At 34.2% G+C, this 23,695-nt stretch overlaps 2 protein-coding genes across 3 annotated transcripts in view; both read left to right on the top strand.

The window, feature by feature from the left end:
- The window catches only part of TOM1L1 (target of myb1 like 1 membrane trafficking protein), a 115,058-nt gene extending 112,570 nt beyond the window's left edge, over window positions 1-2,488 (top strand). For both annotated transcript variants that reach the window (XM_037810124.1, XM_037810126.1), the window contains exon 16: window positions 2,375-2,488. In XM_037810124.1, coding sequence (XP_037666052.1) covers window positions 2,375-2,448 — 74 coding nt within the window. In that variant the 3' untranslated portion in view covers window positions 2,449-2,488. The remainder of the gene's footprint in view (window positions 1-2,374) is intronic.
- The window catches only part of STXBP4 (syntaxin binding protein 4), a 186,704-nt gene continuing 165,389 nt past the window's right edge, over window positions 2,381-23,695 (top strand). The window contains exons 1-6 of the mRNA XM_037810123.1: window positions 2,381-2,500; window positions 4,414-4,546; window positions 13,847-13,953; window positions 14,146-14,365; window positions 16,144-16,222; window positions 22,220-22,314. Coding sequence (XP_037666051.1) covers window positions 2,454-2,500; window positions 4,414-4,546; window positions 13,847-13,953; window positions 14,146-14,365; window positions 16,144-16,222; window positions 22,220-22,314 — 681 coding nt within the window. The 5' untranslated portion in view covers window positions 2,381-2,453. The remainder of the gene's footprint in view (window positions 2,501-4,413; window positions 4,547-13,846; window positions 13,954-14,145; window positions 14,366-16,143; window positions 16,223-22,219; window positions 22,315-23,695) is intronic.

The raw sequence follows: 23,695 nt of genomic DNA, 5'->3' as shown, positions 1-23,695 counted from the left end.
CTTCTTTAATAAAGGAAAAAAAGAAAGAAAGAAGACTGGTCAAAGGAGTGGTAGGAGTACTAGGACAAATAAGACACAGCACTTGTTTTTGAGGGCAATGGCTGATGATGAATTTGTAGTCATTTAAATTTTATTCTTGTTATACCTCTGCAGAAAGCATGGTTCAGAATTTTAGTATACAATTAGATAGAGTCTATATGACTTTCTCTCTGGTTCAGATATGGTTCTGATACTATTTTTTTTCTATATTCATTCTTGGTTACCAATTTGTTTAATTGATATACCTATTATTCTTTAGTTAATGTGAATAGGAAATGAAAAAGTGGGAAATAATCCTAATAAGTCTGATCAAAATGAAAGGGAAAAAAAAACAAACAAACCTATCTTTGCTAGAAAATTCCAGGAATATTGACAAAAGGTGGACTTGTTTCTTGGATAATTGACCCAGGTCTTCACCTTATTTTGGTATTAGCAATAAAGACTAGAGTCCTTGGAGTGGAGACATTTGTGGTAAGGTTGAAAGAAAGGAGAATGAAGGAACAAACATTTATTCAATACCCATTATATGCCAGGGACTCCATAGACATTTCACTTACCAAATCACATTTAATCTTTACAATAGTCTTCTAAAACATGTGATATTATCCTATTGCACCTATGAAGAAACTGAGGCTTGGAGAAGCCCAGAAGCTCAAGATGGGGCCGAAGTCTCTCTGATCTCCAGGTCCAGGCTCTAAACTCCAAAGCCCGGATTCTAGCTGGTAAAACAGCCATTGACTATTTCACATTTGTGTGAGAAAAGCACACAATCACTCTAAATCTTGCTTCTCATTTCTAGAATAAGAGGGTTGTAATAAATGATCCTAATGTCTTTTTCAACTTTAAGCTTCTGTGCTAATTTGTATTTTTTATGCAGAGGTCGTAAACCTCTGTTCAAATATGATTTGTTTTAATTAAATGAAACTGCACTAGTCTCTGTAATTTTCAACAGTGGAGCTCTATGTAACATTAAAATAATATATTTTTTTCTTCTCGGAAAGTATTTAAGAAGCTCATGAAGTATTGTAAATCAGAGTAATATAAGATCCCTCAGGATAGTTGGTGAAACAATAAGAATTTCTGTTTTCTTCAACTGTGGGCAGCCAATTCAGCACCCGGCAGTCGGCCTAGTGGCACGGTCCCTGGGCCTTCAGTACATGTCGTGGTGACCGTTCCGCAAGGCGGAGCGTCGAGTGGCACCTATGACTCCTGCCTAAAAGGAAATTGTTTCTTGCTGCTGTGTCTTATATTCATACTGCCTCTTTTTCTCATTTGGTGTCTTTTTGGGCTCTGTGATGGTGACATGCTCCCACACCTAGCTACATTAATGAGCCAACGGCTTACCCTGCATTAGCGTCAGCGTAGTGAAAATGCCTGCTCCTTTCTTAGAAGACAATAGGTCACCCTTCCTGCTCAAAATCCCCCTTCCCAAGCTTTGAAAGAGTTAGCTAGAAGAAACAAAAAGGTAATGATTAACAAATTCAAAAACATGAACACAAAAAATAGTTATAGATTGCTTGGTGCTAAATAATAGGAACTGTTATGCCTGTGCCCGAACACTGCGTCTTGCTGTGCTTCAGAGAGTCTGTCCCTGCTAGTCCACTGATCACTGTGTAAGAATAAATAATGTCTGAAATTTAGCCAAACTCTTCTAGTATTGTATGCCTAAATGCTAGTGTGTATGTTATAGAAAATTATAAAAATAAAGCTCTGATGCTCTGCTTGGTCGGAGAATTCATCTTCGTACCCAGACACAACAAGGTGTCTGTCTCGTTTCTTCGCCGACTCCAGCTCCCCTATCAGGACCCTGACCGTTGCTGAGGGTTAGGCCAGCCCTCGGCATTCAACAATGTATTTTTTAATTATTTTGTAGATATTCTGACTGTAAACTTCCTAACCTTGTGTTCACCAGGGACATTTCCCTCAATCTTTTATTATTAGAAAGTTTTTAAGCTTTCTAATGGTGGAAGCAGTGGGAGTCACCTAAACCTTAGCAGCTTAGCTTTGTTCTTCAATTATGCCAGAGATAGTTTGCATATATATACACATATATTTATATATATAAATACACATATACATATACAGATAAATACATATATAGCTACATAGATATGTATATGAGGTATATATGAGAGCAAGAACTGTCTTCACACTTCTCAGTTATTATCAGCTATTACTTAAAATGCAATCGCCCAAAATGTATAAAATGCAGCTAACATCTATACCTAGTCACGTATTGATTTTGTTCCAAGTATATAGAATGCTTTTATGCAAAGTTGGAATCAAATGTAATTGTTTTAAGACCTGACGTTATTTTCTACTTCTCCAATCTTAGGAAAAGAAGAATTTCTAGACTCTTCATCAAGATCTTTATTTTCACAGCTGTTAAATCCAAGGATATTGTGGTGAAAAGCATGAATAAAAATAAGTCTGCTCTAGCAACATCCAGTCTACTTGAAAAGTAATTTTTAAATTAAATTTTAAAATGTTTTGAATTATCATAGTTTGAAAGATGTACAAGTTATAAATTTTTGTTGATCTAATAGGTGAGGAGTAATCTCTATGTCGTTTTAAACTGTTATCCTCTTATAATTGAAGTTAGCAGCAGGACAATTTTTAATAGCAGAAAAAGTAAATGAATTGTTAACAATAGAGGAATTTTTAAATAGTTTCCTAGCCATATGTATACATTTTATGCTGCCATTGAAATTTATGTTTAGGAAGAACTTTTAAGAACTTGGGAAATTGTTTACTTAAATGTTGGGTAAAAAAGCAAGATCTAAAATTGTTTGTACAGTGTGATATCAACTCAGAAAAAAGAATGTAATTGAGAAGAAAGATTAGAAGTAAATATATTGTGTTACTAATAGATACTCTGTTAGGATTAGAAAAAGAAGGATCCGTTACTGAAACATGGATAGGTGCTGGAGATTGTGTGCGTCCCCATTGAAGGAAATCCAGCTTGGGAAGGTTTAAGTAGTCTGGAGAGATTTGCTAGTGAGTGACCTTAGTTTCCTGTCTCCCCTTCATCTTTCCCACTTCTAGGCCTCACCATAATGAATGGGTTGGGGTACTGAAACCCATGTCAGTAAAACATTTTTGGAACCTAGTTCTCTCTTCCTGCTTTCTAGTTAATTAACTATTGCCCTAGTATCCAGATGGGCCTTCCAACACTAGAGCTGAATTAGTATGATGCAATCCTAAGTGATGGGCTATATGGAAAGCAAAATATTCAAAAATAGGGAATTGTGTGGGTTTTGTTTTGTTTCAGTTTCTTTCATTCTTCTCTTTTTTGTGATTTAACTTTTGAACACAACAGTTTTCACGGTTTTCCAGAACATAGAGTTAGAATTTTTGTGGCAGAAGGTAACAGCTTTTTCTGAAAGGTTTAATGATATGTAAGATATGAAGTAACTTTTTTAATAGTCGTTTCAGTTCTTTGGTACATTTGGTGGTAGCTAGAAGTCCTGCACTGAAGAATGGCTTTAAAATACCAGGAAGCAGACCTTACATTACATTTTGCCTCTGGGGTAAGACAGGCTGGGCTTGCATCCTGCTTTACAGTTTTGTGACCTTGGCCCACCCATTTAACCTTCCTGAGTTTTGGTGCCTTTAGAAAAGTGAAGGTAATAGTCTTAAGATATTTTATAAAATATTAAATTCAATAGCATAGTGTATATATATTGCTTAGCATAGTAACCAGGACATAAGTTGAGCAGGCAGCCCTAAACTTCATTTCAAACTTTATTCAATAAAAGGCTCCCCTCTGAACAGTGTTTAGAAACACAATTTGGGGTTTAACTTTTGCAAAATTGTTTTGAATGCTCCTTCTTTTGTCTGACAGAAATTACAGCCAGAGCAAGTACTTTGTACCAAGAAAATACTCGCTGTAAATTAAAAGGATGAAGTATTTTTTTTCTTTTTTAAATTTCTCTCTCTCTCTCTCTCTCTGGGGGTGGGGATTCAGAGGGAGGTGATATTTATTTTGCTTTTAAATGGCCACAAACATGTCTTTCAAAGTTTTTTTACCTAATTCATTAAGATACGTAGTTTTGAAATCCTTCAGTCTTTAATAAATCTTCTAATTCATTTAAATATATTTGAGTATTTTTCTTTGTTCTATTCCAAAGAAATATGCATTATGGCCATAATTTCTTTTTATGGTTTGGTTGTTTTGTGGAGAAAATTAAAGTACAGGAAAGAAAATCCATTTGATTGCATTTATACCACTTATGCTTTTTAAAATATAGTTGCTACTAGGTACTGAGTATTTCAGGATTGTCTCAGTCGAAGAATTTGTTTTAACAGGCAGATTAGAGGAAGATTGGTACAGATCTCTAGGCTAACTTTTGACTGCTGATTTACTTTTTTTAGGGATCCTGCCTTTCAGATGATTACAGTTGCCAAGGAAACAGGTCTTGGTCTCAAGATCCTAGGAGGAATTAATAGGAATGAAGGTCCCTTGGTATATATTCAAGAAATTATTCCTGGAGGAGACTGTTATAAGGTAAAAATGAAAATAAAAGCAAACAAAAACCAAAAACAGTAGCGAGGTTTGTTTACCTACTTCATTAAGTAGTGTTAGCTGAAGACCCACTGTGACCATACCTCTGTGAAGATAGACCTTTGCTCTCAAGGAGCTTTAAGTTAGCAAACGAATAGATTCTTCGCATATGAAAATGACAGAGATTTCTGGCTCTAACTAAAGATCATATATTATTGAAATATATGCTATTCAACTCTTATCCTAGGTCTGGTGAGAGAAATTGTATTTGAGTTTTGATTAAATTGGATCACTTGAACTTGAACTGCATTTATTTATCCCCTCCCAGTTGCAGAAACAAAACCAAAAAACAGCAAATAAAATCTCATCATTTCTGGATTTATAGTAAAACCAGTGATGTGGAATTTGTTAATTATATCACTCATTAATGTCCACTTGATAAATTAGATACAGAATTAAGGCCAGAAAATGCTGTCTCTTTAGGGATTACTAAATGTGACTCCCTTTTTCTATGTAAAAAATATGTAGTATGAACTATCATGGGCCCCTTTTCCACTCTGTTTGCTGTGAAGCCCAGACCCAAATTTGAAGCAAATATCCAGCAACTTAGTTAACTTATGGGTTACTATGTTTACATTCTCCTTTCCCTTGGATCTCATTTACTATTTTTGTTTTACTAATCTACTAACTTTATTATGCATGTCTTTTGTTAAAAATTGCCTCCAGTCCTTTTTGGAAAGGAAGGTATAAAGAATTTAAATAAATAAATTGTCCCATTAAAGTCAAGCTTTCTAGCATGAGAGGAAATCCTCTTATCATTAAGATTGTTGTTATTGTCGTTTGGGTTAATAAATAGTATCTCCTCATATTGACTTTTGAACTGATCCTACAGTGGCAAGTCCCACCCTTCTCACCCCCTTCCCACCGCAAACATTTATTTAGCAAGCTTTTGCTTATCTATTTATTTATCGGTTTCACATATAACTTCCAAAATAGTAGAAATTATTTCAATTGTTCCAGGTTCCTTCAGATAATAAGATCCCTCCCAAGTTGTAAGTATTAGATAATAAAAACAGTGATCTAAGTTGAAGATATTATTATGATATAAATTTTTGGCTATTAAATTTAAATTATTAACCAAATAGGAATATATTTAAATGTAAATCTATTGTGCAACAGTAAATTATGAATACTAGAAATACCTTATTAGTTTTAACAGATTTCAAGCAAAAATGTAATTTTTCTCTAAGAATTGAGATTGGGTGTGTGTGTATATGTGCGGTCAGTGTAGCTAAGATACTTCATCCAATATACTAGATATAATGTAATAACTTATTAGATCAAGTTATATAGTAAGTTACAAGAATTTGCTTTTAAGACAGTCATCAATTTGTACTTTTTTTTATTACCAAGTATTTGTAGAGTAATACATTGATAGCAATGGTGCTGAGTCACTTTTTGTCTGCTGTTAATGACAGCAACTTAATTATAGCCATAATATATACTTTTCTTTTTACTTTTCTTAGAATTTCATTGTTTGTAAAAGGTATTAAATTAAAAAGCAAAACCCTCTAATGGACTCTATTCTGTATTTACCACTAGAGAGCAGCACAGAGTTATTAATGATCTTTAACTATACTTTGTCATGTCCAACAGAAGAAAACAGTTAATGTAGAGAAAGTATAGGAAAAGAATAATTGCCCAATGCTTATATTTTATTTTTGTTTATTTTCTCAAGATGGAGTTATATACCTTCTATTTACTCTGAAAATATAAAATGAATGCAATTTTATTTTAAAATATTTTTGTTAATAATAGTAATAATATTTACTGTGTTAAGCTTACCCTGTTGGGTTGCTGAACTGAACAAATGTTAATTTTTTTTTAAATGCTTGCACTTTCTATAATTTTATTTTAACATTATAATATTTTTAAAATTAAAAATATAGGCAATCTCAAGCTTATAGATAGATTTTATTCCATTTATGTTCCCAAACTTTCATAAAGATGAAGAGGTTATTGAAATTCAGAAGGAGTTTTCTTCAATTAATTTTATTTACCGCCTGCCCCCCTCCCCTCCTAGCAAATATGAAATAGAGTATTGGTTCAGTAAACCAAAATATCATGTCCAAATTTGGGACATTATGAACACATTTTTCCAGTTCAAGTAGGAAAGAAGTTTCCTCCCACTCTAGAGGCAGCCTACAGGTTGATAAACAAATGTACTAGGTACTGAGGTAAGGAAGTATGAGAAATCCAAGGCCTCTCTTACCCCACCAGCGAATTCCATATCACTGTGGAGATCGCAGAGTTAAATCTTAGACCCTTTTCTGGCTTAGACACTCCTTTAAGCTTCATACCCACATATCCAATTGCCTCATCTACATTTCACTTGGATCTCTAAAAGGCATCTCAAACTAAACAAGTCTGAGACAGAACTCATGATATTCACATTGCATCCTCATTTGCCCTTCTCTTCCCAAAGAGGGCCTCTTCCAATGTTCCCAATCTTGGTGAATGAATGACACCTTCCAGTTACATAAACTAGGAGCCTCATAACTACTTCCTCTCCCATAACTCCCATATCTAATTCATTAGCACGTACGGTTGACTTTATTACTCTAAATGTCTTTTGAACCCATCAGTCTTCTTGATCTTCACTGCCATCACCATACCCTAAACTGCTATCAGTTTGTATCAAACCCTATAATAGCTTTGTCTTGCTCTTATGCTCCATGCACATTTCCCTCCCAACCAATCTTACTAAAATTAGTTACCTACAAGGTTCAGTACAGTGTGGCTTCTGCCTTCTATTTCTCAGGCCCTCCACTTCTATGTTTCAACCACAGAAGCTTTCTTTCATATCCTGGAAGGGGCCAAGTTCTTTCTCTTCTCATATGCTGTTACCTCTGACTGGAAAGAGTCCTCACCCCTACCCTATCCCCATCACTTCCAGTTATCAATTCAAAGATCACTTCTTAAGGAACGTCTTCCCTGGTTGCCCCCAGTCTAGGCCAGGATTCTTCCCTATATGTATCCTAAGTCCTGTCCCTTCCTTTCATATCATCTGTCTAGCTTTGTAATTATATATCAATATCTGTGATTATTATATTAACTCTGCCTGAACCACAAGAGAGTGTTTCCTAAGAGCAAAAATTCTATTTGATTTTATTCACAAGAATATCCTTCATGCCTAGTGTGGTGCTTGGCACATAGTAAATTACTCAATATTTCTTGAAGAATGAATGAGGGATCCATTAGTTATGCTGTCACTTCTGAGATCACTGACTTGCCTATTTATCATTACACTGCCACCATCTGGGCTCCACACTTGGGTAGCTCTCCTCACTGGCCCGTTATGTCAGGACACGTTCTGGACAGCACTTTGAAATTTTCAACTGGGTTTTTTTTGTTTCTTTGTTTTGCTGCTAATAGCATAAGAAAAGCATGCAGGAATCAAAAAGTTCTCTTAAAACCTGATACTACCTTTAATTTAGTTAATTCCAAAGCACAGTTTAAAAAACTTTTTATCGTAGTAGCATATACAACTCAAAGTGGTAAAATTGAAGTAGTAGTAATTCAGTAGTAAACTTCAATAGTAGTAATTACATTCACTGGTAGTAATTACATTCACAATATTGTGCTACCATCATCAATATCCATTATCCCAATGTTTTCATCACCTCAAACAGAAACTCTGTACCATTAAGCAATAACTGACTCTCCTCACTCCCCACTTCCTGGTCCATGGTCACCTATAATCTACTGTCTGTCTCTATGAGATTTGCTTCTTCTAGGTATTTCCTTTAAGCAAGATCATAAAATATTTGTCTTTTTTGTCTGGCTTATGTCACTCAACACAGTGTCTTCAAGGTTCATCTGTGTTGTGGCATGCATCAGAACATCTTCCTTTTTATGGCTGAATAATATTTCATTGTGTGTATATACCACATTTTGTTTATCCATTCATCTGTTGATGGACACTTGGGTTGCTTCCATCTTCTTATTTTAACAAATACATATAAGATATATATAAATATATGTACACATGCACACATGTAAAACATGTATACATTTGGATGTAATATGTATATAGTATATATATTTCCCCCTAGCATGTCTGAAATTAGGATGGGTCCTACAATCAATGTCATAGTTTAATTTGAAGCATTTTTCTCCCTTTGTGGTACATAAAATAGCAGTGTATCTTACAATCAGTGGCCTCTTAGATTTGATAGCTTCAGGACTTTTTTAAAATGAAACTATATATATATATATATATTTATATATATATATCATACATACCTATATGTATATTAGGTAATGACAAGATCACACAGACACAGATGCTAAGTGTTAGTCATTGTTCACAGAAGATTGAAGTAGAGAATATTTAACTTTCAGAGGAAATCTGTTTTCAGGATTTGCTACACACAGCACTGGAACTCGGGCTAAGGCTTTTGGATAATTAGCAGGACCAGGCCTCTGATTACAAGGGATGAAGGAACCCGTCCCACTGGTGGGAACTGTAGGAATAGCACCCAAGAGGGTTCGATTTGCAACTCCAGTGTCGTTTCTTCTTTGCCATTATTATTTCTATCCTAGGCATCTTAGTTTCCTCAGGTTGTTACCTGGACCTCATTCAGTTATCATGGACTTCTGTTTACCTAGCACAATGCTATGGAAAGCAATCATGAAAAGGACGTGGTTCTGGCCAACTGAAGTAATCTGTGCTACTAGTTTGGAATTCGCTGCATCAGTGTGCCCTAACAGGGAAAGAAAGCTACGTTAGCAGATAAGAACAGCACAAAGTTAAGTATAGTAATATAAATAAGTAAAAGTGCCTTTGGAGCAAAGAAAAAGGAGCAATTAATCTAGGGACAATTAATCAATCTAGGGAACAGGAGAAAACTTGAAGTGGCGATGCTTGAATTTGGCTGTGAAGGGTAAGTGAGAGTTCATCAGAGAGAGAAGTGGAAGAGTGGGTGGTAGCATTCTAGACAGGAATCAGTTTGTGTAAAGACCTCAAGGACTGAAAGATCATGGGTGGTTTGAGGAACACTCTCTGAGAATAGAATGAAGTAAATACTGGGGAGGAAAGATGGAAGATAGGCTAGAAAAAGTGGGTTGGAGCTGATTTTTTCTCCTGGGTTTAGGAAGCTAAGGAATTTGAAGTTTTTATTACCAGTAGGTAGCCACTTAAGTTTCCCAGTTTAAGGAGCAATGTGATTAAATTCGTTCTCAGTGTGTCTGACCATAACAGATATGGGATTCAGATTCAACGCACCTTTGTTTAACATCTCAGTATGCTAGAATTTTACATATGTTATGTGATTTTTATAGCAAACTTGTGTGATAGGAATTTATCTCTACTTTACAGCTAAGAAAATGGAGCCTTAGAAGTTAAACAACTTGCCTAAATTCTTATTAGTAACTGGTGTTAAAAGAAGCATACTCCAGGTGACAGTTTGTGAAAATAAGAGAAAGGAATCCCAGGGTTTGCTGAGTGACTGCGAGTATGGTAACAAATATATAGACAACTATGTAATGAAGTCATTATAATCTGAAATGAACAGTATTTTTAACAGCGTGTTGAAGTGGTCAGGAAAACATTATTATTTCAACACCTTCATGAATGCCAATGTGAAAGAATTCAGACACTGAGGTTCAGCATGTGAAAGTCTTGGCACATTGCCTAGAATGTCATGCAGTTGCTCAATAACTGCTGAATGGAATCTAGACTGTGTGAAAGAGGCCTCTGTGTATCCCTGAAGTTAGTATCTTCACATATACATTAATCCAGCTGGGGCAGATTTCACTGGTTTAGAATATGCCAGACTTTTACAGAAATAGCTTTGTTTTCATTTGCAGGTCTGACTTTTAAACAGGTTCAGAAATTCACATGATCAGTTAAGATCTTATTCTAGGAGGCAACGTAAAAAAAAGAAGAAAGAAAGAAAAGGAAAATCCTGCTGTGGATACTTTTTAGAAAAAAATGGATATATAAACACCATAAGTCACAGTCAGAAGGCATTATTCTTCCTCTTTTTTCTGACTCTTGTCCTGCCAATGCAATATATGTTTAATTGGCTTCATGAGAGCTTTTCTTATGGACTGTTTACAGTGTACAACTGTGATGAAACCTCCAAATCTAGCCTGGGAACAGAATGTGGGAGGTGGTAGCTCATCATAAACCTTATTGCCCGCCCCTATTTTCTTTAACGCCCCACCCCACCCCCATTCTTGACAACCAAGAATGCTGTCTGTAAGATCCATGGATTCAGGAGCTGCCTCTAAACAGCTTAACCCAAGAAATTCAGTTCAGCATTCCTTATGGACAAGATCGTGTGCCCCCCCCCATTTCATTGTTTATGAAGATCTAGCTAGTGAATTGATAGAGCTAAAATTCAAATTCAGATATATCTGCCTGCCAAACACATGTTCTTTGTACTTCAGTCCACTGCCTTTGAAGGCATAAGACCTATAGAAGAATGGCTTCTGCCCAAATGAAGGACAGGTTGATTGCTACCTGACTGTCATCACCGTTGTAGAATTTTCTCTTTTCTTGTAAGTTTAGTAAAAGTAAGGAACTGTTAATACCAAGAACATTTGGATTAAAACAAAACAAGCTAATATTTGCTGTCTTTCACCCCAATTCTAAAAGATGCTCTCTTTCCCTCTAAATGCTTTGCTCGCCCAAGGCAGGGTTTTCTTCCTTTTTCCTCCTTTTTTCCCCCTGAATTGCTGCCAGACTTTGGGATATAGTGAATAGTAGTATAGTCATTAAATTGCAGTTAAAATATACTTTTTAAAACTGATTCTAATCAGGAATTATCTTGCAGATTCAAAATGGTTTAGACCTGGATTTAACAATGACAAAAATTTATCGATTTAAAAAGTAGATTTAAAAAGTTGTTTATTTGACCTTTACTTCCAATATCAGTTCTAGAATAGAGAACCAAAATACAATTCAGTTAGTTAGGCACAGTGTTGGGGCAAACTGCATGAGCTTCCTTTTTATTTCAGGGGATGGATAATTTCTTTTCTTTTTTATAATAAAATATTCAACACATACAAAGGCATATTGGAACATATATGTAAGTTAGGAAACATGGTAATAAACTGAACACCTATGAATCCACTTAGAGTTTACTATTTGACTTAAGAAATAGAAAATTTAAGTACCATTGAGCCTACCTGTGTGCTTTCCCCTGATCACATTGCCCACTCTCCCTTCCAGAACTAAGAACTTTTCTGAATTTTTGTATTTATCTTTCCCTAACTTTTTATTAGCCTTATCTTTTTACCTGAGACAAAGATATTATTGTTTTTGGTGTTTGTTACCATTTCACCTTAGCCTTGAATGAATAACTGTCCTCCAACTAAAATTTAGGATATTAAATTACAAGATATTGCACGTAAGTGAGTGTCTGGGTATGGTGGATTTAAATGCACATGTAACCAAACTCTGTGATAAGATTCTGGCCCAGGTGATACAGGACTATATTTACAAAACTCTTATAAAACCAGCTCTTCCATTTTACTGAACATGTAGGAAACATTTGCAGGATCCATACACTAGGTACTTTTTCCATATTGCTTAGTCTTTTCTAGTCTTTTGGGTTTTTCTCCCCATACATTTATTAAATGGAAGAAAAAAAAAATCACCTGTAAAAATATAGCTATGTGTTATGGTCTCTGACTTTGCTAGTTATATTTAATCCTTTATAGTTGTATAAAATCCAACTTAATTTTCCAATTTTATGTATTTTTGAATCAAATAGCCTCTTTTGGTTTAATATATTTTAATAATGTTTATGTTTCAGAAGGGTCATAGGGGTCATGATGTATGTGAATTATAAGAACTTTTACACAGTATTTAAGATAACATATTCCTATAAACTTTTTTGATAAATGTTTTATATTTATTTATTTTCCCATGTATTCTCTATTCAGTAAAAGAAACAATATTGTCTTCAAAAAGAGAGATATTGTTTGTTACCACTAATATGAACTCTGAAAAATGTAAAATAAATATTTTATATTGTAGAATATAGGGGACCTAGAGATAGACAGCAACTAGTGAAGGGGGAAAGATAATCTAATAAGAACAGATAAGCTATCGAGGCTATTCTCAATGTTATGGGAGTGCTCAGGAATGATTATGGTTTGTAAATTTTCTTGGGTATGGTAGGTATGTGTTGGAAGCAATGTAGTTACTTTAGGTTATTTATTTTTCTTATTCCTTTGTTTTGTTAATTTTCTTGGGGTATGGTAGGGATATGTTGGAAGCAATGCAGTTATTTTAGGTTATTTGTTCTTTTTCCTTTGTTTTGTTTGAGTTGTTTAATTTTTTGATAAAGTAAATGCATTTTTAAAAAATAGCTTCAATGTAGTTATTTTAGATTATTTGTTTTTCTTATGCCTTTGATTATGGTTTGTTAATTTTCTTGGGGTATGGTAGGAACATGTCGGAAGCAAAGTAGTTATTTTAGGTTATTTGTTTTTCTTATTCCTTTGTTTTGTTTTGTTTAGAATGTTTTTGTTTTTTAACTTTTCAATAAATAAAGTTAAAAAATATTAAATGTCTTTTTAAAAACAAAAGTAGCTATTATATTGTTATTTAGCAGTAAAACAACTATAAATAACCATTATTGTATATAATTCATCTAGGGAATGTATTTTGTTAGCTAAGACTTTAAAGACAATGTTCCTTGTGTTTGTGGGAGTTGCTTACCATCAGGGTAAAAATCTAGCTTTTAGCTTCTTCTGTTATAGAAGAATTATAAAAATAATACTTTCTGCCTTTGTACTAATGATAAATGGAGAAGTATTGTAGGAATGGAAAATGAAGAGAATGCATGCTTATTTTCCAGTTCAAATTAAGGAAAAAAATAAAGAGAAACTTACCTAATAAATACATTAAATCTCCTAACTGATATGCTCTGTCCCATTTTGACAGCCTAACTGTGGGCAGAGCCAGGACTTAGCAAAGACAATGCCAGGCAGCCAGTTAGAATTGGTCATTATGAGCAGGACATAGCTAAAGCTTTGTGCACGCTAACTATTCTAGGTCACGGGTGCAATAGCAGATCCAGTAAAGAAAATTTTTTATCATGAGCTAATTAGAGGTAGGATTAATATAACTAAGATCTGCAACTGAAATTTTCTTAATTCCAAATGTGGGATAAATCTTAACAGCTGGGTTGGAGAATTAAAGCATTTCTCTGCATTTAATTGCATTAATTACTTTTCAAAAAACACCATAAATGATTTCTTTTTAAATTTTACTGTTTTTGTTAGGATGGACGTTTGAAGCCAGGAGATCAGCTTGTCTCAATAAATAAGGAATCCATGATTGGTGTATCATTTGAAGAAGCAAAAAGCGTAATTACCAGAGCCAAGTTGAGGTAGCTGTTCTGTCCATAAGATATAATGAATCACTTAGCATGTCTCCTTAAAAATAGTAATTTAAAATGTCTTAACTAAGTATTGTAGACTCTAAAAGGAATATTTTTTCTAATAATATTCAAACCATTGTCTTAGAATTCAATTATACTATATCCATAATATATCCATAAATGATTTATGTTTAATGCTAGATCAGAATCTGCTTGGGAGATAGCATTCATAAGACAAAAAGCTGATGGAAATCATCCAGAAAATCTGTCTCACACGTTACTTTTACAAGCTTCAGGAGAATATGGACCTCAGACCTCAACATTTAGTATTCTTTCTTCTCCCCCTGAAATACTTATTCCGAAGACCTCATCAACTCCCAAAACAATAGATGCCATTTTACCTCCTTTTAAGACTAATCAGGTAAGCTTAAATTTCTCTATTCACATATGCAGTCCATAAACCCCTTTATGTTTTTGTTTGTTAAATACAGATAGCATTATAATTTTGGTAATACAATTTGTTAACAAATTAGCATTTCTTTGAAAGTTTTTCTTGCTTGATGCACAAGATTTTATGCTATGTAATCATAAACCCAATTTTTCAAGTCAGTACATCCTGTCTCCAGAGAATCATGATCAGTTAGAAAATATCAACATGACATAATAGCACCATAAAGACATACCAAGATATCACTTAAAATGTTAGAATGGAAAATTTTATGATGTACATTTGTTACTACAATAAAACAAAATGATATTAGGAATGTCATGTTTAGGGTCAAATAGTCATTGATACAGTTCAGTTCATTATGATTTGTTTTCTGCCTGAGCGAGGTCAGGCACTCTTGCCCTTTGTTCCTTAGCTTCTTAGTGAGGCTAATGCTGATCATCCAGTCTAGGTGGATAGTGTTTCCTCAAGTATGTATGCAATTTGTCAAAGGTAAATTCCGCTTTAGGTACGTGCTGGTCAGACACATAATATAAGATTTTCTCTCAGCTCTTTATTCTTTTTTTTTTTTTAAATCTTCATTTTATTGAGATATATTCACATACCACGCAGTCATACAAAACAAATTGTGCATTCAATTGTTCACAGTACCATTACATAGTTGTACATTCATCACCTAAATCAATCCCTGACACCTTCATTAGCACACACACAAAAATAACAAGAATAATAATTAAAGTGAAAAAGAGCAATTGAAGTAAAAAAGAACACTGGGTACCTTTGTCTGTTTGTTTGTTTGTTTCCTTCCCCTATTTTTCTACTCATCCATCCATAAACTAGACAGTGGAGTGTGGTCCTTATGGCTTTCCCAATCCCTTTGTCACCCCTCATAAGCTACATTTTTATACAATTGTCTTCGAGATTCATGGGTTCTGGGTTGTAGTTTGATAGTTTCAGGTATCCACCACCAGCTACCCCATTTCTTTAGAACCTAAAAAGGGTTGTCTAAATTGTGCATAAGAGTGCCCACCAGAGTGACCTCTCGGCTCCTTTTGGAATCTCTCTGCCACTGAAGCTTATTTCATTTCCTTTCACATCCCCCTTTTGGTCAAGAAGATGTTCTCCGTCCCATGATGCCAGGTCTACATTCCTCCCTGGGAGTCATATTCCACGTTGCCAGGGAGATTCACTCCCCTGGGTGTCTGATCCCACATAGAGGGGAAGGCAGTGATTTCACCTTTCAAGTTGGCTTAGCTAGAGAGAGAGGGCCACATCTGAGCAAGAAAGAGGCATTTGGGAGGAGGCTCTTAGGCACAATTATAGGGACGCCTAGCCTCTCCTTTGCAGCAACCATCTTCCCAAGGGTAAAACCTATGGTAGAGGGCTCAACCCATCAAACCACCAGTCCCGTATGTCTGTGGTCATGTTAGCAGCCATCCAAGTGGGGTAGACAGCCCTTTATCCTTAGTCATTTGGAGTTATAATACCTTTTAAAAGCCAAGGTGCATGGCTTTAGATTTTGTTGTCCTTGGATATGGTAGAGTTGAAAGCAATTGTAACTTTAATTTTGAAATTGTTTTGTTTGAAGAATATTTGTTTGAATATTCCAAAATTTCAGAGGTTTCCTTGTTTTTAGAATATTGCTTTAAGCTTGTTAACATAACATTCTTTTTATGTTAACATGAACTTCTAGTCTGATCTTTGACCTGCTTTAGAAAATGACATTTCATGTTCCTCCTTTTCTTTCATAGATAAAAACTGGATGCAAGAAAACAGAACAGACTCCAATTACTTCTTCAGACAACAGCCCTACAGAAACGTCTAATACAGGTAAACGCACATTTAATTCCTCTTTCCTGTTATTTTTTTCAATTATTCTCTCTCAATGAGGAGTACTTAATGTGACTTAATAGACTTTAAAGAAGGGTGCACCAGAGGAGTGAATCCCTATGGCAACAGGGAATATGACTCCCAGGGAGGAATGTAGACCTGGCATCGTGGGATGGAGAACATCTTCTTGACCAAAAGGGGGGAAGTGAAAGGAAATGAAATAAGCTTCAGTGGCAGAGAGATTCCAAAAGGAGCTGAGAGGTCACTCTGGTGGGCACTCTTATGCACAAGATAGACAACCCTTTTTAGGTTCTAATGAATTGGGGTAGCTGACGGTAGATACCTGAAACTATCAACTACAACCCCAAACCCATGAATCTTGAAGACGATTGTATAAAAAATGTAGCTTATGAGGGGTGACAATGTGATTGGGAAAACCATATGGACCAACTCCCCTTTGTCTAGTTTATGGATGGATGAATAGAAAAATGGGAGAAGGAGAAAAACAAACAAACAAAGGCACCCAGTGTTCTTTTATACTTTAATTGCTCTTTTTCACTTTAATTAATATTCTTGTTATTTTTGTGTGTGTGGTAATGAAGGTTTCAGGGATTGATTTTGGTGATGAATGCACAACTATGTAATGGCGCTGTGAACAAACGAATGACGATTTGTTTTGTCTGACTGCGTGGTATGTGAATATATCTCAATAAAATGAATTTTTAAAAAAAGATTTCTTTAAAAAAAAAAGGGTGCATTATCCCTTTCTTCCTTCAGTGAATAAGAAAGCAAAATGAATCTGTTGTCTAGTGGTCCCTGTTAGATTATGACTTCTATTGGAAATTTCCTTGAACAAAGAGTTGAAATTTTAAAAGATGCATTATCACAACTGTGTCTATGAGACTGTAATAATCAATGAACTGTTGAAGCCAAATAATGAAAACTCTTCTATAAATCAAGATTAGGTTGTCAGTTTAGTGAAATATTGATGAGGTATATTAAATGCACTTTACAGAGAACACATTATAAAAGAGAGCATAGATTAAGAAAAAATATGGTTTTTGGGGCGGGGGATAGAGATCATATATATATATATAAATTAGAAAGGAAATCAGTATTGTGAATTCAGTATTATTGATTCTTAATTACCATAGAAGAGATTTTTATCAAGCTGTGAAGTATTCATTGACCCAAATATCCAAAAGAAAGGAAGAAAGGAAGGAAAGCAGGGAGGGAGGGAGGGAGGAAAGAATCCCCTCTGAAATTATCTCTACAATTTAAGCAGGAAAAAAAACATGATACTTATATAAAGGAAAAACAAATTACATGCATCAAAATTGTAATGCAAATTGTTACACATATATTTTAATTTCTAATAGCATTATCTAGATCAGAAATACAAAATATAGAGTTATTTTACATTAAATAGTTACCAAACTTAACAGGAATGTATAGTAGATTCCATAATAGTTTTCTATTGATTTAAGGTAGTATTTACCAGTCAATCAGTAACAATCTTGAGCCATAAATTAGATGCCTTTTTACTTAGTGGTATTTATTAACTCCTAGAAACTTTAGTATTATTCCCCTTTCATAATTAATTTCCAGACTCTTGTTATGCTGTTTTTATTTTAGACTGGGAACCCATGTGAGAAGAAAAATATAGATGAAAGAACCAAACAGTGGCAAGAAGTTTTGGGTACATTAATCACAGTTGCTAGGTGACAAAAGCCAAGATCCTTTATCCCTTGATTATATCATGAAATATTAATTATCGTATAACATTTATGTAATATGTCTTTAATTTTTAAAGTAATTGAACTACCCTATGCTTCTTTTAGCTATTTACTTATTCAACAGGCATTTACTGAGTATATCGTGTGTAGAAAACATAGTACAGTAGGGATTATGAGGGAATTAGGAGATTTTCCCATGATATACTTAATAGTATATGGTAAAACAAAACAAGGTGTTAAAAAACCTTCATTATTCAAATTAGAAAATATTTAAATTTCTATATGTATGTGCTTGTTTATATGTATATGTGTGTGTATGTTTATTTTATCAAATAACTGCCATTTGCTGTGTTTTGTGTTAAACTGGAGCAGACTATGGGTGATCTTAATACTCTACGGAGCATACTGTCTTGTGGATGAATAACACATCTACATGTAATATATAGACGTGAACAAAGTGGTGTAAGGGAAGAAGGTAGTGAGTGGTCTGAATGTGGTATAGGGAAGGCACAGTGGTTAACCACAGGTTCTGAATGTAAACTTCAGGGGTCAATTTACTGCTCCCTACTTTTTAGCTATGAATCTTGAAATAGCTGCCTCATAGGGTTGCTCTGTGGATTAAACGAGATTATGCATGTCAAGTACTTCTTATTGTAATTGGAACATAGTATATGCTTAGTAAGTTTTGCTGTTATCATTACAGAAACTGTGAACTAGAAAGCAGCTCAAATAATATTCCAGGGCATATGTTAGAGCAGAAGTGAAAGCTTCCAACCCTGGATTCAATTCTGCACACACCATATAACCCACCCACCCACCCTCCACCCCCAAACTAGTATATGTTAAGGGCTTTGTTACAATATCCAAAAATAGATTACAAAAAATTTCTTGGTAGAAGTCAGACATCATCCAAATCTTGAATGAAGTGGTAAACATCTATTGATGGAGTGAAGACAGGAGATCATTCCAAGTGAGGAAAATCCATGAGCAAAGGTATGGAGCGAAGGACCGGCTGGATATCAGGTGATTCCAGGAGACCAGTCAGATTAGAGCAAAGGGTTCTTACAATGGAATAACAAATAAACTGAGGTAAATTGACACCAGTGACTAGAAGGAATGATGCTAGATTTTGTAATAGAAAAATAATTTAATGAAAAATATATTTGAGTAATCTATTTATAAAATAAATATTAAAATGCAATTTTAATTTAAAACAAAGTTTTTCTAGGGTAGAAATAGCACCAACTCACCCCATTTTCTCACTTCTACATAAATGTACTAGGCTAGATGTTTCTGAGGGCAGGGGCAGAAATCAAAGTCAACTCTAAATTATCTCTAGGTGACATATACATTGTGATTTGTCTGTTATAAGTACTTAATTATAGATTGCTTCCAAATTAGATCAGCTATCAATTCTAGATTTCTTCAACTAGTTGGCATTTATTCAAAAAAATATAAAGAAATTTAATGTTAACCTCAACAAAATAAATTTAAAGAGGCAAATTTACCACTATTCCTATTTCAAAATGATCCCAAAGCGTGAAACCAGTTAGAATTTTTAAAAATTCACATAGTACTCAAATACGTTTTTAAAAACTATCCTATTATTTAAATTTCTTATTTCAAAATCTAGAGTCATTTATTATTGCCATAAGTTGAATATGGCATGATTTTGTGCATGAGCTGAAAGCATACTGAAGACATTCCTAAATAAATCAATAAAGAAATATTAGGTGAAGAAATACTGTCTTAACTCTAACAATAGCACAAGCCTTAATCCCCTGCACTGTCTTTTGAAACCGAAACAAAGTAGTGATGGGGAAAAATATCCACCGAGGGTTCATAGTATTAATCAAATTGTATTGATCCTGTCCTTCTAAAATATTCCCTTATTTCTGCTCCTAAAAAGAGGAGTAGGAACAGAAGATCCAAGAGAATAGTAAGCCATAATTTGAAAAGTCTCACTCCCAGAGGGGAGTAAATAATGATCTTGAGGCTGGATAGAGAGAAGCTGTTGGCAGATGAGGCAGGTTGTCTATGAGGGGCTTTTACAGTCCAGCTAGTATGAATTGTCAAAGCATACTGGGTTTATACACAGACCCTCTTTAAGATTTTGACTCAAAAGTAAAGGTTTAGGGGAGAGTTGGCTAGAACAAACAAATTTTGTTAAACCCAGAATGTAAATTGTTAAATGCAGAGTTCATAAAATTTTGCTTTAAATCTTCTGTTTAATTACAGTGTCTCTGTGTTAATATTAAGACTTCATAGTTTTCAAGATTGTTGTCTGTTGGTTTTACCTTTTCTGCTACTGTGAGGTGGTCTGTTTTATTCTTTCTACTTTATAGATAAGAAAACTGTTAATGAAAGATGTAGACACATTTAGATCATTGACTTTGGGTCAGAAGAGATTGGAATCTTAACACTGTCAGTTACTTCGCGACCTCAGGCTAGTGTCTTTATACTTCTTTGGACCTTGGTCTCTTCATCTTTGGGGGGGTGGGTCTAATAATACCTGTGTTGTTGTGGTTATTGTGGAGATTAATGAGCTAATATAGGTAAAGTCCTTAGTGTACTGCCTAGCTACAGTAAGCATAAATAGGAGCTAATCTGTTATTTCCACTGTAATGTGTGCATTTTTTATTAACTGTAATAAACATAAGTGAAAACACATACCTCAATGTGTGTATGTATGTTGTTGCCCCTGCCCCCCCCAAAGACACACACACTCTGTCTCTCTTGATTCTTTTCTCTCTCCCCCTTGCTCTCATCCCTTCCTCCCCCCTTTACACACTTGCTTACACTTGAATTAATTCCCGCCCACGGGAAGTCTTTGTCTGAGACCATAACTAGGCCAGCTTGGGTCCACCTAGTGTTAGTGTGCCTAAATTGCAGGTCAACTACCAAGCTGGAAGTCATTGTGAAGTTCTAGACTCAAAAATCCAGACCTTAAAAAAGGAAAAATAAAGTTTGACTCATCTACTGTTTGGACTTCGATACCATTCCACTCTATGCTGAACTTTTATGCCACACTTTAGATTTGGCACAGAATTTCTCAGAAGAGAAAAAATAAACATATAGTATTTTTTAGTCCATAGTCAACAATTAAGTAACACAATACAAAGGCAGCTTTGTTGCTTTTATCAGAATTTTTTTTAATTCTGTAATTCTAAAAGGTAGTCTTTCATATCAGCTGAAGATTTGATTCCATTTGAAGCTAAGTCAGTAACTATTTTTTTTTTATCTTGACACCTATAAGCTATATTTTACATAGAATGTTAAAGATGTGTTAAAGGTTTAGAGGAAGACCATTTATTTTCATATGAGCATCTTATGTTCTTAAGAAAGAGAATGCAAATCATTTTGTACTCAGAGACAGATGCTCTGAGAAATTTAAAAAATGTAAAACACTGCATAAAGATGTGACATTTTAAAGTCTTTTTTCTCCTTGTTTCTATGTAGAACTAGTAAAATAGCATTTAAAAGTATATTTAGAATAGTGACAATTCAGACAGTAAGGATTGACAGGAATTGCAAGAGTTTATTTTACAAACTTTAGCATATTAAAATAAATAATTGTTTAATTCTAGCTATTTGTGGCAACTGATTTCTTATTCATTCAACAAAGACAAAGGCTCATATAAATACCAATAAGGGTATACTGAGAAGATGTTGGAGAATGGGTGAGAAGTATATGGACCTTAACTCTTGCGAGTCCGTTTATACTTTGTGAAATATAGCTCTTCTGTAAAGTAAGAAATAGAATTTTTAGCTGGTAAAGTTCTGTATCTGTATTATACTTTATGTATAAACTTGAAATGATTTGCATTTATGGGTTTTTCTACAGTACTTCCAGAATTCCTTAACACAGTTTTGCCAGTCAAAGGAATATTATGATCTTTTTGAATTTCTGATATGATTTTACTTTTTTGAAAAAATTAAAAATTAACATTCACTTAGTAAGACATTGTGATGATGGTGATAGTGGCAGGATATATGTTTGTCTTTTAGTAAGTATTTCTGTGGGATTTGATAATGCATAATTGGCCACTCTTTTTGTATTACATCTTTTACGGCTCAGATGAAGCTGGTTTATATGATATGTTTTAGATTTAAAGAGAAGTAATTATGAAAATCAAAGTAGAAACTGCCAACTTATTAGCCAGAATTATTTTGAACAGCAGGAGCCCAGAACACATCCTATCAAATGAAAAGTTCTATTCTAATTAAATTTCCAATTAACATGTACCCTGTTGTCTCTTAGATATTGCCTCTGCCTGGACTGATAATTATGGACCAAAAGGAAAGAAGATTTCCCTAAATCCCTCTTTTCGTCTTAAGGCAGAGAAACTGGAAATGGTAAATACTTTAAATTTCTATTTTTCTCTCATAATACAACAGCAGCAAGAAAGTATTCTCATTCCTTGAGAGGAATAAGCACTGGAGCCATTGGTTCCTTGAAGAGTTTCTTATTTGCAATTAAATGAAGGCAGTTTGGGTTTAAATCATGTTTGAGTTGGACAGTTCCTGATGGTTCATTAGTAAAAAAGTGAAATTAAACCTTTTGTAACTAAATTGACATTCAAATTAATCAGTTTCCTCCTCTCTGGGAATACAACAAATAGGATGTTTTACAATGTAGAATCAAAAATTCCAAAATATGGAATAAATTATGACAGTATATTGTATTTATATGTAATTGCAATAAATGCAATGAAAAAATATTCCATTGTTTCCTATTTTTAAAAAATTTAAGGGGAACCAAATCCTAAAGAACGAAATATTCAGATGCTCACTAAATATTAAGAGGATATAAGCAGTGTACTAAGGCATCAAAAAAAAAAAAAAAAAAAAAATAGTCCTGGGAAGAGTAAAACACTGAGAGCTTCTATATGTAGAAAAAGCTTAAAATGATTAAAAAAGAAAAATTAAAGGTGGAAAAGAACTTTTTAAAGCCTTTCCTATTATGTTGCCAGGGAGCTGACAGGAACAGTGTGCTCTTCTTTCAACGTAAAATGGATGTAGTGCTGGAGGTCCACAGCCTCTATCTTCCTGACAGTTTTTGTGGATAATGTTTTTTCACATTTTAGGAAGAGTATGAAAATGCATAGCTAGAGTAAAACACACATTGTATTGATTCCCATATCCAGACCTTTGCTTGGTTCTACAGTAATTTGCCTCTCATTGCCAATTTGAATTTTACCCATTTTTCAAATTCTGAGTTGGAATTGAATCAATTCTAACTTCTTCATTTAGACTTTGCTACCTTTTATAGTCCGAGCTAATATTGTGTTATTTTGCAATTTGGTAGCGTTTATTATCACTTAGTAGTATCCTATAATCTTCCATGTATCTTTTCTTATCAATGAGATTATAAACTGCTTCCCAGGTTCCACACTGCCTTACCACTGTAGAACTTTCCGACTAATTGGATAACTTCAGATGTCTCTTTTACGTTTTCAAAATCCTGAGTATCTTTTGCTATCCTGTTCTCTCTTGTTTTTATTTCTGATTAAAATGTAAGTTCTGGCTAATGGCAAGGTGTATAATCAATTAATGTTAACATTTTCAAAAACAGAGTGTTTGAGGCTTAGAAAAATATTTATATCTAAAAAGGAATAATTATTTTTCTGTAATGATACTGATTTAACATATATTTCTAAACATCCAAGATTTGATACTAACCATTCCTCTTGATAGGGAGAAAATTATCCTACTAATGACTATCTGGTAGACTTTT

This window comes from Choloepus didactylus, chromosome 18 (genome assembly GCF_015220235.1).
Source record: "Choloepus didactylus isolate mChoDid1 chromosome 18, mChoDid1.pri, whole genome shotgun sequence".
NCBI lineage: Eukaryota > Metazoa > Chordata > Mammalia > Pilosa > Megalonychidae > Choloepus > Choloepus didactylus.
This window is presented reverse-complemented; position numbering and strand designations above follow the sequence as displayed.